We start from the raw sequence: 15,583 nt of genomic DNA, 5'->3' as shown, positions 1-15,583 counted from the left end.
CGGTTCTAATTTTTCATCATTCCGAACCCCATAGATAGAAATATTTGTGTTGTCTTAGAATAATTCGCCTACACACCTTTGACAAAGTCTGATGTTGAACTTTCTGAACTGACAGAAGCTATGACTTGAATGGATGAGTGGCTTCAAAAGCCATGTCTTCTGTTAAACACTTTAAATACAGTTTATATTGTATTTTCAAAATGGCCAACGCTAAAGCCACTCTCAAACTTATATTTTAAAAAGGAGGGGAAAAAAATAATATCCTGGTGTGATTTTGGACTCTACTTTGTCTTTTAAAAAACATTTGAACACTTTGTAGAATTGTGAATTTTAATATTATTAATTTTAAACAAATTAGATTATAGCCAAAAAAAAATGTCTGTACTGCATGTTTTTTTCCCGCACATTCAATATTTGAATCATTATACAAAAGAGCCTAAAAATATTAGGTAAAAAATGTTACTCATATCATCATTGTGTTTTGACAAAAAAAAAAAAAATTGCATGCTCAATTTATACAAGTTCACATGGTCTTTCTCTGCCCCCCTGAATGATTTGATTAAAATCAGATCTTGAACAAAGAGTAACCAGAGCTTCTACTCGAGGTGATTGTGCAGTTCCTCAGAGACGCACAGCTTTCAGTCCACAAGGAAAAGCTGTTGTCACTTGTATCGAAAGTGTGTGATGTGTATGTGTTACATGTTATTTCCAGTCCTGACCTTCCAATAGGCCAATTCTTGCATATTTACATTGTTCATTAATATCCTATAATCATTTTGACTAAAAAAAAAATACATTTAGGACAATACATTTGTTTTAAACATTTGATTTTATTCTCAGACATTGTTAAATAAAATAGTGCATGGCAAAACTAGACATTTTAACTTATCAGTAGAGAATGATGTTCTTGTTTGGGTCATAGTCATCAGTAACACAACAGTAACATACCAGTATTTTATAAATCCCATGCAGTGTCATCCAGTCACTGCTCGACTGTGGATGACTAATTACTTATCATTATGGAACTATATCATCTGTTTATAAAGCATTAAGCACTGCATTTTTATGTGCTTCTGGAACACATTCAGGAAATGTATTAGTAACATAAACCGGTGATTCAGTTTGTATCAAGTTTAGGGATCTGTTTGTTTGGTTGCATAACAGCAGCATTGTGAATATAAGAATTAGATGTTTGTAACTGCAATTCCTGACCTGAGTGCACAAGAAAAGAGATTCAGATGAAGTGGTGTTAAACTTGATCCATCTGTGATTCATAAACACTTAATATGCACCTATGTATTATTGAGTAATGTACTTAACATTTGCAAGTTCCAAGCTTTTAACCACACTTCTACCAAATGAGAGGAACTATAAAATACATGTTTTACTGCTTGTTTATCCATTTGGCCTCAGCAGAAATGTGGTGCAGTCATCTTCAGCAGAGAGAAGCACACAAAAGTTTGACTAAACTTATTTTTGACATTCCAGTTATTCAGAGTTTTGCTTCCTCTGGCAAAAGCAGTTTTCAAACTGCATCTCTGCAGCACAATAATGCAGATGGAGAGCTTTGTGTAGAGAGAACACTAACTCCCTGAGAATATTCGATCCCCGAGTCATTTTCTCTCCCGACGCTGGGCTTTCCAGCTCATTGTAAAATGTCTCTTCTTTAGGGAGGTAAAACTAAACTACCGGTAATGGCACTGCACAGTGCAATATTACAGCTCGTTCTTCTGTTCCGAGTTCTGGATTGAACTCAGTACTTCATCATCAGAAGCAGAAAAAACAAAGTGCATTGTTATTGACGCAGTCCAAGAGCAGCATGTTGCCTTTAGTGTAGCACTGTAAAACATAAGCGGCAGACACACATTCTCGTCTTTGGTGAAGGTCCATGCTGTCAGTTCATTATGAGGTGAGTGACATGCAGTGGCTCAAGCTGCTGCAGCTGATGTGCGACTAAGGCTGAGCCCTGTGTTCACCCGCGCTCATCAGCGTGCCAGTCCTGTTTGAGCTCACACTGAACCACAGGCCAAGGCACAGGGTGGAGGAAACAGGCGCGACGCAGCAGACACACAAGTTAGAGGATAATGGTGGACAGCAGGTGGACGGCAGCCAGACAGACCTTTTAAGACCCTTAAAGCTACTAGACTTTTGCTGCTTACTGCTGCAGACGGATGCTCCCTTACTACTGTAAATGTGTTACAAAGCACTGGCACTAAATTAACTTTAAAGACAATTCCTTTCACTGCAAAAACCACAACACACTTAGCAACATGACATGTATAAATTATACACATACATTTCCCCTCCATCAACAGATCTATTTGAATCTGTTGTTACAGTTTGAGACCCTGTGGAAAACAAAAATAAAATATGTAACAATCATCTTAAACTACCACTCTCATAAATATCTGCAGACTCTTTACCAGTGCTTTACAAACGCCTTTACACTTTTGTGGAGATTTGTTTGTTCTTTAAACTCCAAACACTGTATAGCGCCACCATCTTTCTCAAAAGTAAGTCGATCGATTAACAATAGTATGGCTGCACGGCAATCCGGCCACATGCCCCGTTTTGTATCGGCACAGCTGCCACACAGCAGCTCCTTTATTTCAGATAATGCGGTTTGGCATAAGGGGCACAAGAGCAGGATCTCAGAGCTAAAGGTTATCAAGGTCCAGAGCTTTAAATGACAAAGGCAATTAACATGAAAGACAGAAGTGCTTTCTTTTTCCCCACTCCAGAATCCACTGGGCTTTTTAAAAGTGAATCTTTAAATGGATGGTTTTATATGGCAGCAAAAAGCATGTGATGTGCAGCAAAATTCTCCTCATTTGATACTATTTGTATTTGAACATGGCATGTCTTGATGAAATCCTGCTGTATGTCAGTGTAGAGTTTGTCTTGCATGTTGCTGACTGTTTACAACAAGAAAGATGATCAGATCTGTTTATGAGCCTTTCCCCGCGGCTTGTGCCTCAGGGTTTGCAGCTGTTTTACCTGAGAGGCCGGTAATCACCCTGTATCTTCCATGAGCGTGGCAGACGTTTCGAGATGACTCAGACCGGGAGCTCCCTGAGGTGTGTGGGCGCGGGCCTGTCGCGAGGGGCGTGGTCTAACATGTGGGGGGGCGTGGTTTGCGCGTTTCAGATCCAGCGCCCGGAGCCCTGAGAGTGCTGCTTTTTTCTCTTTTTGCACACATAGTAGACGGGGAAAACGACCAAACCTGCAAGAGAAAGTGACACTTCAGTACAGCCATTTCAACCCAGTTATGGTTCTTTTATCGTCATTTTAATACAGCATTGAGAATTGTTCTTGAAAGTACAAGGCTTTCCAGCAGATCTTCACCAAGTCTACATGTATGACAGCACTATTCCAGGTATGAACGAGGGCTAAACCAAACTACTAATTCTAACTGAGAACTTATCCACAGATGGAAAAAAGAAGGATAAAATTGACTAAATTAAGCAAGCACTAACGCTTGAACGAGTCAGCACATCAAATAATTCCATGCATTGCTACAAGGACAACTTTTTTTAGTGTTTTGTTGACTGCATGCACACTATATTCTACTTATTTTAGACCCTTTATTGTATGTCAACACCTGCATTAAGGAGTCAATTATTCTCATCTCTTTTCACAGTGTGCATTTACTTATATTGTTCAATTATGTGCTACATGCGAGTTCATATTTATTTATCCATTTATTTGTGACATAATTACCTATTACGAAGGCAAGAGCTCCCAGCACCACCACCAGCACAATGACCACTGGTGCTATCAGTATCTTAGACGCTGGAAAACAAATAAACAAACATCATTAAAGTCTTTTTTTTTTTTACAGCAAAACATATGCCGTGTTGTACTGTCCTGAAAATTCAACAAACAATTAAAAGGTTGATTAATTAGATTGTACTTGAAGGGGAACTCGGAGGAACTGCTCAGCGTTTTAAAACAAAAAACAAAAAATCAAAAATGTTACATAACCGTTAAGTGTCAAGTGTTTGCGTGAACTGGAACAATCCCGTTAGTAGCACTTTCCACCATTTACAAAGCCCTCTCTATGACGCAGATGATCCGACTTGGATATTATTCTTGTGGCAACAGGACGACGCGCAGTTCAATAAACGGCAATAAATTACACTTTCCAGGAAGAGTATTTTAACGCAATCCGTGTTGAACGCCGCCGAAAGCATGGACAATTCTTAATCTGGCCCATCGTGCAAGAGGAATCCCGTGGTCACCGATCAAAGGACTTCAGTTTGTCCTATTTTCTTGAGTAATTCTTTATGCCCGAGGCTCAGGCACACGCGACTCCAAGATTGTCATTTGTCTCAGTATTGAACAGCGTCTTAATCAGAATACAGCGAAAATAACCGCTTTTACAATACCAGAAATCCAATATATTTAGCAATATCTGCTCATATTTTTACTGGAATCATCATCATCATCATCATCGCCAGATAAACTTGAAATGAGCACGAAAACAAAAATGTGACTAATAGTTGAAGTCTAGTCGCATTAGATCAGGATTCCGGGTAGAAATATCATGCTTTGGCGTTTTAGTCATGCCTCTTTACATTTTGCTTTAGTAAAAGTACAACGTGCGATACAATCTAATAAACAGTGCGCACATTGACGCTTGTGACTTGTACAAAATGTGTTGCTGGAGGTCTTAGTGTTCCATCTCTTTAGCCTCACGTCACCTTAAAAAGATTTCCAAAAACGGCCGATTTTGTGAAAGTTGAACACAAACGGGCGTAAAGTAACTCACCGCAGACCGAGCCCCTGACAAAGCGCCTCAGGTGGGGTTTACCGGGAAGATAGCGGTATTTACACCCAAACACGCTGAGGTTAGAGGTGTGGTCCCCAAAAAATCTACAAATGCAAAAACATCCAGGTCAGACGCTGTGTATTTGAGCAGGATAAGGTCCCCCGAAGTGAAGGAAACGGACCGTAAATGTCTATAGCGCTCGCCACAGCGGTAACAGAAGTTGGTGTTGCACTGCACGCATGTCATGTGGTCACAGCCCTCTGTCCGCTGAATATGGATCTGCAGAGAAACACAACCATGATAAGTCTTTCACATGAGGAATTAGATACAAGAGGTTTACAGGAAAGGCTCAAAGAACAGCGAGTGCTTCAAAAGGGATGTGTTGAATGCAGCTGAAACTTGTTTGCATAAAGTAGTAGAAACTGTATTGGTTAAACTAGCAATTTTATGACGTTGCATTTATAAACGAGGGCACGTTCAAATTCACGAGAATGCCAAATGTGTGTTACTTTTTGATAGGTAAACGACAACGGCCGGCACCTTGTCCTGTCGCGACAACATTAACATTACCATCAGAGTTGTGCTGCTTCATAAAGTTGTAATAATGTGCCGACTGTAAAAAGATGGTTCTAGTTTGGTTCTCGCTTGATCTTTTACATACAGCATAACATTTGAAGATATAAGATGCACTGTGTTGGGTGAGAGGTTGTAATTAGTGTAGTCACAATATAAAAAACATGATTCTGACGCTAAAGACAAGGCCCTGTATTCGGGATGCAACAATTAACTGACTAGTGGGCATTATTAAATTACTGATTTTCATCAATACTACAGTTAGTAGTTAATTAACTATTCATTTATATTCTCTAGAAGACTTCATTCCCCACATTTCAACCTTTATTTGGTTAAAAATGTATGGTACTATAATATATAATAACCGGTATTCTCAATGTACAAAAGAATAATCTACTTAAGTCCACTAAAATAAATGCTAGCGACAGCCCTACACTGCACTCAATACCATTATGTTACAGAATGGGATTTAACAAAAAATGTTTTTTTTTTTTAATACTAGTGCCAATATAGACCAAAGGCTAAAACTACTGTGCTTAGGAAAAGGTCCAACTTAAATTAAATACCTGCTCAAATGAATATCTAGTTTTGTTATTAGTTTTATAATCTCATTATGATGACTAATAAAAAACTAAAAAGTAAAATGTCAAAAAAATATCATACATCTTTACCTAAAATATAGAATACAATGAAAAAGGGTTGTCAGACGTATCAAAAATCAGATACTAAACAATACTAAAACTAGAAGTGAAACTGGACACTACTCTGAACAAGTATCAGTACTGAAGAAAAGACAAACATGACAGTATTTGACTTTTCCCAATCCACTTGTTGTTACTTTCAATGTCAGTTGGCAGCTTAACAGGTGCATTTACCGCCACCCACTATAGTTGTACGTCTTTAAAGTATGTGTTTCACCCTATAGCGTATTTAAATTAAAAAAAAATTTAAAAAAAAGGACAGAGAAAGAGAGATTGTTGTGTTGCTTTTAATGGGGCATTTACGGCCACCTATTGTAGTTGTAGATCTTCTGTAGTTGTACGTCTTTAAAGTATGTGTTTTACGCTATACTATAAAAAAAAGAGAGAAAGAGGGAGGGAAAGAGAAAAATAGAGAAGAAGAGAGAGAGAAAAATAGAGAAGGAGAGAGAGAGAGAGAAAAAGAGAAAGAGAGAGCTTTCCCCAACAGTTTTAGAATGATCTTGTGCTTTATCAGAACTAGAGTACGGTAAGACCACATGGCATCATAAAGAAACTGTTACTTTGTGTTGAAAACTACAGTTATTGTGTATTCTTTTGCGCATCATCATGGTGGTATCAAAAATCTGTATCGAGCCTTGTCTTTAGTATCAACATCGAGCTTGAAATGTTTTACCACGATTACAATAAACTGAAACCGCCCGACCTTACAGCCTCCAAGAGTTCATCCAGAAACTACTTTACTCCGTTTACAGAAACCGCTCCGTATTTACAGGGCAGCGTTTGCAGCATTCAAGCGCATTTGAAAATCACATATTTTCCACTCTTAAATCCCGTCGAGCTGCTCTTCTGCTGCAACGCGGCTCTCTATAGATCATTGCCCTTGGGGGGATGCGGCGTCTTTGCTGTCGACCGTGCCTTCAGTTCACCGAAGGCACTCCCGGCGTCCCCCCCTTTTCAACTAAACCCAGCGTGACACCAATTTGCGGGCTCCTCGGCTCGAACGCGCTGCTGCAGTATGTGCCTCGCCGAACGGAAAAAGTCACGGAGGGAGGCGGCCGCAGAATGAACACAGATGGGGAAACATTCGCCGCTGTGAGCAAACAGTCACCGTATTCCGGTAATGAGAGTAATTTATGTCTTCCTACAGTCCTGTTGTGTCGGTTAAATTAGATATTGTCTCCTTGGTTATAATGGGAGTGAAAAGGGCGGGCTGTGTTGATAAAAGACAAAATCATAATTTTTCTCTGACTTCGCGAGCGCCTGTTCCTGCACCGTCCTTCTGCCTCTCTTTACTTTTCCATCCATCACGTCCCGGCTCTCTGGCCTGCTAAAACACAACCCGCATTGATATTTTTTCCATCTCCGGTGATCCTAATCTTCCAAACGCGTTCCTTATCGCGGCGCGCCCACCTGCTCGGCTCGTGGGCGAACGCGACGGCGGCGTTACCTTGCACTGTGGGCATTTCTGCGCGTTCCTCTGGCCGTGCTCGATGACGTTGGCCCACGATCGCAGGAGCTTGTCTCCTTTCCTGTACTCGCGGCACTTCAGGCCGTTGTGCCAGGGCGCGTGGCATTTGAAGCACCACAGGAATTGGCAGCTGTCGCACTGAATCTGTGGAAAAGTGCATCATATAAACAAGTCAAACCTTTGAAAATGTGACAATTATGATTTTAATTAGGGCTGCTTGGTAATGGAAATGTGTTACTTGATGCAATTATTTATGTACTGCCAAAAGGTAAATTGCAGAAGAACAGTAGGTTTTGTGATTAATGCTTAAAAGCCACTGAAGCCACTTTTAAACAAGTGGCTTTGCTTCTAGTTTTGTGGAGCAGAACGAGCGCTATTACACAGTTTTTGTATTTGATTGGAGCAGTGATTGTAATCGTATCGAAAATGAATAATATCACAATTGTTGTTCTGGAGATATGCAAACTTTGAATATTGAGTAAATTGTCAATAGTTTATCTTATTGTTCATGCTTTGTATGAAACTTGAATCTCAATCAAGACATTTACAAGTACATTTTAGCACATCTTTTCATAAAATGGCCCACCCATAATTGTAATAGTTGCAATAAAGCTTCACAATGGCATTTCTCCTAAAACTGTAAGCCAGTCTGTGTTAGATTTAAGTCTATTTTTAGTTAGCTTTTTTTCTTGCATATTATTGAACTGTGCGTTGCAACAATGGAATTCCCCCTTGTGGGACAAATAAAAGTTCTAACTTTTATCTTCGCACTTCACACGATAGCGATAAGACATAATTGTGATAATACAACAATAACTGTTAGCCCTGAACACGTGTCATTCAGCATCATAATCATGTGCAATACTGTGACATGTCAATCATCCTGGTGCAATATTCTATGTCCATATAACAGCTGTAAATAAGAGTGTTTTTATTATTTGTATTAAGAGTACAAGAGTTTTTCTACGTTATCCGTTTTTGATCATTTCCTTCTGTGCCTACTCTGTGTTGCAACACTGGAGTTTCCCCATTGTGGGACAAACAAAGGTCATCTTAAAATCATTAGAACCCCATTATAAAACACAAAATGCCAATATACTTTCTGAACCATCCTGAACCAAACCTGTACCTTGTATTTGTGCTCCGAGCGGTTGAGGGTGTGATTCTTGAGCGAGGTGAAGTGGCTGCACTGGGGGCAGGGCTTGGTGCTAGAGTCCAGCTGACTCAGTTCCAGAAAGTACTGATAGCGCGTCACCTCCTCACTGGTCAGAAGCGCCAGCAGCAGCCGCTCCTCCAGGAAACCACTGCAGTCAGGGCTCGGGCAGCTCACGAAGGCTTTGGCCATTCGAACCTGGACAGTGCAGAGGACATTTTAATTGCAGTCGAAATAAGTACAACATAAAAAATAAACATTTACAGCTTGAATGAGGATGTGAAGTTCCTCAGTAGGAAAAAAGGACTTGTGAACTTGAAGGATCGAGAGGATTTGTTTTGTTTCAATATAAAATAAATGAGAATAAAATGCCAATTGTCTTTAATTATTGAGCTACAGAAATGGCGCTTTGTCCCTTGTGTTTTTGCAAAGACTAACATCATTTATTTTCATGTAGTTCCTTGAAGGTAATCATCACATTAGATTAAGCTAGGGTGTGTGTTGTTTTTGTCGGTCTTAAAGAGACATTTCAAAACTATGTGTACCTTTGTGAACAGAACAACAAACCAACCCAACAAACCCTGCCTTCCTTATTCTAGCCACGCTCACACATTATGCTGTGTCATCGATGTTAGGAGTCAAGCTTCTGCCTTTACTGACTGGAATTGAAATTGTCATTGAAATAAACTACAATTTACTTTTTGTTTTAAGGACATTTCAGGACACCGACATCCTCAAGGGGAATGTTGGGCTTTATCTCTTTTTCCAAAATGTCCCTTTCTCCAGTCCATCAGAGCCAGTGGGACCAGAGACAATGACACACAAACATGGGCATCAATAGAGACATGTAAGAAAGGCTAAGCTTTACCTTTAGTTACACCCAGAGCACATTCACACTCTCAGCTAAAGGCCATTACAGGATTTTGAAACGTATCCTGCTCAGACACTGGAGCTGCGTGCGTATTGTTACCACACAACACATGGATGACCACAGACTGGTCGGACTGGTTTGCCCACGGCCTAACGAGCTCTACTTTGCATCAGACCCACCGGTGCTCCTCGTCCTGTCGGAGCCCACAGGAGGAAACACGAGCCACTCTGTGTAGGACGGACGGTTTGACTTCTGCTATGGAACTGCAGTATCGCTTTTAAAACATGGACCATTTCGGTGGAGAATTACAGCTCTGCACGTATACCTCCAAATGTGACTCTGACCTTAACAGCAGCTGTGCTCGTTCTGAAATGGGATTGAAATACATTAAGGGATAAAATCATTCCACCTCGACAGGCCAGTTAAGCCCACGTTATCTCATCCACAGAGCTTATCTAAAGCTCTACTGTTTCAGGCCTTATTTCGAACCTCACGATCAAAATACTACGAGATAAAAGGAGTAATACAGTCAAAATGCAAGGACGCAGCTTTCAGACTAGTCCGACATTAGAGCATTCATCACGAAGCCTTCAGACCAGGACTGCAGAGTTGAACCACCGCAATGACAAGGCACTTAAGGAGAAAAATGGCCGCCCCAGGACACTTACACTGCTTAGAAACAGTAGTTGGCAGTGTGCCCTAAAACTCAGAGTGCTCAGAGTCTAGGTAGATGATAAATGGCCGTAAATGCTTTATCTATTATTAATTATCTCGGCTGAATGGACAGGTAATCAATAGGAGTGACAGCGACTTTTATATTTTTTATATTTCATAGCAGAAATGTAACTAGTCCAATACTGTGTATCATCAACACAGTGTCAATGACTGGTGCTTATTGGCATGTGGGCTGGTTTATATTTAGATTCATGTGGGATAAACGAGACGATAAGCCACATCATGTGACAATACATTATAAAATAAAAGTATATGTATAGACAAATTTTGAATAGGCTGGGTTTGGTCGAGTTTCAGTATCTTGCTTGGGCTGACATGATTAAAATTTAGGAATGACTCCCTGCGGAATAATGTGGTTACTTTGCACTGTTCCTGCATGTACTTTCAACAAAAATGCACAACAAGAATGTTCGTGCCCCAGATTCAGTTAAATTTGGCATGTGTTCTGAGCTGCAGGTTATAACCCTGTAATAACACATGGAGCGTCCTCACAACACGTTCAAGAGCGATCAGAGGGTCTTATTTCATCTCAGCAGAAGTGGTCAGTAAGTACATTTACTGAAGTATTGTACAGTTTTTGAGACAAGTTCTTATCGAGTCATATTCTAATAGTTGAATACTTAGTACTTGAGTTTAAGACCCACTAATCATTACAAAGAAGAAGCTTTTCTTCTGCACAGGTGTGATATGACTGATTACTCAGTTTGCTGTTGTGGCTTTAATCTACTTTAGTGGCCGTTCTGAGTTGGGTTTTTTGCTTTTGTTTTGGAGATAGTAAAGGGAAAGAAATCCCGCACACTGTCAAACTTGCAAAATAAAAGTTTAATAGTAAAGAGGCAACGTTTCGGCGTCTAGGCCTTCGTCAGGCAGAGAGTAAAAAATGTAAGCCATTTCGCCTTTAGAATAAACTTTCAATACAGTACTTAATTTCTACATTGAATACTTCAGTAATTTAAAGGACACATAATACCCATTACTTTTTTATAGGCCTTTTAACGTAGTCTGAAGTATCTTTACTTTGGCATTTCATGTTTTAGAACTTAAAACTATGTATTTATTGAAATTGTGTTTGCATTCCATCTACTGACAGAAGAGGGAATTACCATGGGGAAACTAAACAAAAGCTAGCTTGCCCATACATGCTAATGTAAGCATGCAGTTGTAATAAACATGACGGCAGACAGGCTTTGCACAAATTTAGAGACGATTCCTTGACTTAAAAACAGGACCTCGACCTATGACATCACAAATCTGCAAAATTTTGAATGGAGTGTTTTGTGAGGCTCAGAAGGAAGAGGACTTTCCAAACAGGACGTGTGTGAATGACGCAACTACAACTCCATATGTTTATGATGAAGGAACAATTTTATAAACATGGACACAAGTGCATAATATGTCCTTTAACTTACGTAACAATCTGTCAGAGATACTTTTATTTGTTTTGGAGTCATATTTGCTGTAGTACTCCTTTGACCACCTCTGCACCTGGTATTTGAGAACACTGTGTGCTCCTCTCAAGGCGGGCCAAGATAACCCGGTGCTTGTGCGTGTGTTATTGCCCAAGGGCATCGGAACCAGCTGCACACTGACCGACCCGGGATCTTTTACTGCGTTGCATTTGGGCCCCGCGCCGTCACTCCACCAACCTGAGAGCTGACGTAGAGTTTGAGGCACTCTTCGCACACTGCCATCCCGCAGCAGGGCAAGGGCAGGGTGGTCCTGGGCTCCAGGCAGACCCGGCAGAGCTGCGGCGCGCTCTCCGCGTCGGCCTGCTCCATGGAGAGCCGGTGGGACAGGTCTGCGATCGGATCCACCAGGTCGTCCAGTGTGTACAGGTCCGGCGGCTCTGGGCTCGGACCCGGGCACGTCTCCATCTCCAGCTGAGGGACGGGACACGCGTCATGCTCGGGAAAGGCCAGAGTTTCGGTCGAGTGGTTTGGCAACTCATAATCTCTCAAGTTTTCGTCATTGGCAATGCAGTAAACGGTGCAATACACGTGTTCTTTGGCGTTAGACGACCCCACGGAACCGAGCGCGCTGTCGTTATCATCATCATCATCATCGGTAACACTTTGACGCTCCGCCGGGACACGCGCAGGTCCCTGTACGTGCCCGGTGTCGCTCGGGGTGCGCTCGTTTTGCGCCGCGGCGTCGCCCGACTGGCGACTCGACTTTTTCTCAGCCGCGTCGCCGCTCGTGGCACTGTTTCTCAGGCGGCCGTCGCCCTCCGGCCCGCGCGGAGTCCGGGCGCAAACGTTGAGACAGAGCGACGGGGATTTTGACACGGTTCCGAAATTCCTCCGCAGGATTATCTCCACTGCGCTCGCCCTGCGCTTCTCCCCGCCTCCGCCGCTGTTGCAGTTGTTGTTGTTGTTCCCCTCCGCATCCTTCTCCTCGCCGCCGCCGCGCTCCTCCGCGTCCGGCAGCTCCGCGGAGGAGGACAGCTGCGAGTCCGACACGGTGACACGGCCGCGCAGATCTATCACCGATCGCTCAACTTTGGCGTCGGCGAAGGAAGTTTCAGTCGACAGATTGCGGGACAACTTGGCCCTGCTGCCGTCCTCGAAAGTGCAGATAAAGCTCGGCATCGTGGGTTCACCGGCGGCTATGGGTGCTTCATCTTCCATGCCCGGTGGAGCTCGCCCCATTTAATGCGCCGCCGTCGCCACGCTCGCGCCGCCTCGACTTCCACTCTCCGACCAAAACAAAACAAAGCAGGTAGCAGCGGCTTCCGGGTGCGACGTCAGCGTGCGGCGGACCAATGAGCTGCGCGCTGGCTCTGTGCGCGCGTGCGGCCCGGGGCAGATGAGCGCCTGCGTTTAATCAAGCTAATTAGAAAGTCCAGTGTACACGCGCTACACGGAGTTCTACGTCACAGACTGCGTCCTCCAGCGCAGCGGCCAGTGGCGAGTGAACTGTACTCACAAAAGCACTCAAGTCTTACAGCTGGCCAACTATGACATCATTAAAATCAGATAACCCTATCTCTAGATCTGAGTTTGGTGTGTGTTTACATGCACGAATAATTATAAATCATCATCAGAAACACATGGTTAACCGGGAAACAATAATGCATTTTAAAATGACTCCCTCAATCTTGCATTGCATCTGTCTTTTTGCCATTTTTGCACACATAATCTCCCTTGTGTGGACAACTAGAAGTCAGATTACTCACAACAACTTTACATGTTTACATTGTATTTCAATAGTATTATCTGAGCCTTTACCTCATAAGTGACACTTGAACAAAGCAGAGTCAAATTAAACTGGTCGGGTACATTTTTAGAAATCTGCAGAAATCTGATAATGATCACATTTTTGGCGTGCGTGTGGATACAGCGTTGAAGGCCTTGGGCTATTGGCCTATTCATCAGGGAAATTGATATTAAAGTCAATTCTCCACCTACACAAAAGGAAATGTCATTTATTGATAATGGCCTTATGTCAGTAAAAATCCTTATATGACAAATTTGATCCTACAAATGTTTGGATTTCAGCATTTCTTTGACAACATTCAGTCTATAAACTGTATAACATAGGCATTGTTATGGTTGTTTGTTTGTTTACACAAAGCATGAAAATAACGATAGTACAATTTATACGCTATAATTGCAATTTGTCAAATGTCAGACTAATATCTTTTCATCCCTGTTGTGATGACGTTCTTTCAGAATCCAGTTTTACCAGAGCCTTTACCTCATAAGTGACACTTGAACAAAGCAGAGTCAAATTAATCTGGTCGGGTACATTTTTAGTTCAGGGCTGTTGGCGTGTTTCAAATGATCCTATTTGGGCCAGTGCCTGTGAAAAGCCTTGTTAGCTGTGTTACAATTCCTCATTAATGACACAAGCGCCAGGCAAACTGTAATTAGTTCTCTCGTCCTGGCTCAGCTCAAGTGGGTTTTCATGAAGAATGCCAACAGTGCACACTTTGTCAGCCAGAATAGAAAACTCCTCAGATATTTGATGTAAAATAGCCAGAGAGCGGACGCACATTGGCAGGCTATATTCATTTTTATTTATAATTACTATTATCAGTACTATTATCATACTACTACTATTATTATTAGCTGTAATTTATGGGGTTTAAGATCATTTTAGATGGTGTACTTTTTCACTTGTTCACACACATTGATTGAATTTCCTTTAAGCCTCTAAAGTACACCACCCACACGTCTCCTCTTACTTTTCACCACTCTGTCGACAACAGGGCAAAACAATATCTATTTTCTATGACAGCCGCAGGTAGTGAGTGAGTCACAAACTCTCTTACAGTTTCTTTACAGTCAATTATTTTATTTTGTTGACAGATATTTATAAGCACCTGTACTTGAGAGCATTTGGACCATTCGCTGTAGTCCATATTATAGCCATTTGTTTGGTGTATTCTATAGGGTAAAAAGAGACTTGTGATTTTGTACAGAATAGGGCCGAGAGCCACATGATACATTTTGTGTCCTGATACAGGATCCACAGTTACAGCTAACACATGCCTATCCTTAAAAAGTGTCGTAAATGTTTACTAAAATTACAAAAAAAATGTATTTGACAAATGCTCAACATTTTGACTGAGCGGCAGAACGGAACAGAAATTGATAATGTCATAATCTCAGATGGCGTTTTCCTATTGATTACAAAGGAATTTGCCATGAAATATCGAAAAGGAAAATTCACAAATGTTGAATTTGATGATTTCTCTTAGTGACTAGACCTAAGAACTCACTGACAACAAAAAACCCTGCATTTCAAATATTTAAATGTTTGCTGCCCACCACTTGTATTTAATATTATGGGCTGATGTTTTTTTGGCCCAATTTTTGTCCATGGGGGCTATTGTTTTGCTCAAATTAACTTCAGCAAATAGAAAATAAAAGTAGTTTGTTTCTGTGTTGTTGCTCCGACTGTGCATGGGTCTCTTTCATAAAATGTTCGTATGTACAAAAATGCTACGTACGTCACTTTCCACATTATTTTGGGGATTTAGTAAAATAGAAGTTGACCTAAGATGAGCGGTTTGGTTCGAAAATGCTGAACTTTGTGGGTCAGAGCTTTCAAAGATGAGGCAGGAGGTGATCTGTCAGTGAGTACGCACACTTTTAGTAAGGATTCCACATTACGTTTTATAAATGAGACCCCTGAGTTTAGCTTGTTTGCTACCGACAGTTGGAGATTTAAGACACTTAAAGTCAGCAATTAATTTTCTAAAAACAGCTTTTTTAAAGGCGGTATGGACGATTTTTCGGCGATTTGAGAACGCGGGCGGAAGTGCGCATGCGCACTCCCCCGTGCGGACTGATACAACACACACGTG

General features: G+C 41.5%; 1 protein-coding gene across 1 annotated transcript; it reads right to left on the bottom strand.

Moving 5' to 3' along the window:
* Window positions 1-810: 810 nt before the first annotated feature.
* Window positions 811-13,020, bottom strand: rnf217 (ring finger protein 217). Its single transcript, XM_072440873.1, has 7 exons — window positions 11,919-13,020; window positions 8,643-8,864; window positions 7,493-7,657; window positions 4,953-5,050; window positions 4,772-4,875; window positions 3,721-3,792; window positions 811-3,223 (listed from the first exon to the last, which is right to left on the bottom strand). Exons 1-7 carry the CDS (start codon window positions 12,918-12,920, stop codon window positions 3,144-3,146), a joined length of 1,743 nt encoding a protein of 580 aa, XP_072296974.1. The 5' UTR covers window positions 12,921-13,020; the 3' UTR covers window positions 811-3,143.
* Window positions 13,021-15,583: the final 2,563 nt, after the last annotated feature.

Source organism: Eucyclogobius newberryi, unplaced genomic scaffold, assembly GCF_026437365.1.
Source record: "Eucyclogobius newberryi isolate DKJ021-1_F unplaced genomic scaffold, fEucNew1.0.hap1 SCAF_1, whole genome shotgun sequence".
NCBI classification, from domain to species: domain Eukaryota; kingdom Metazoa; phylum Chordata; class Actinopteri; order Gobiiformes; family Gobiidae; genus Eucyclogobius; species Eucyclogobius newberryi.
This window is presented reverse-complemented; position numbering and strand designations above follow the sequence as displayed.

What these genes read in the sequence shown, in the direction of transcription:
- rnf217 (XM_072440873.1), bottom strand. Translation starts at nt 12,920, where the DNA reads ATGGGGCGAGCTCCACCGGGCATGGAAGATGAAGCACCCATAGCCGCC. An exon ending in GAGCGCTATAGACATTTACG is followed by an intron (nt 4,876 to 4,952) that starts GTCCGTTTCCTT and finishes TTGCATTTGTAG; the next exon opens with ATTTTTTGGGGACCACACCT. An exon ending in TGTCAGGGGCTCGGTCTGCG is followed by an intron (nt 3,793 to 4,771) that starts GTGAGTTACTTT and finishes TTTGTTTTCCAG; the next exon opens with CGTCTAAGATACTGATAGCA.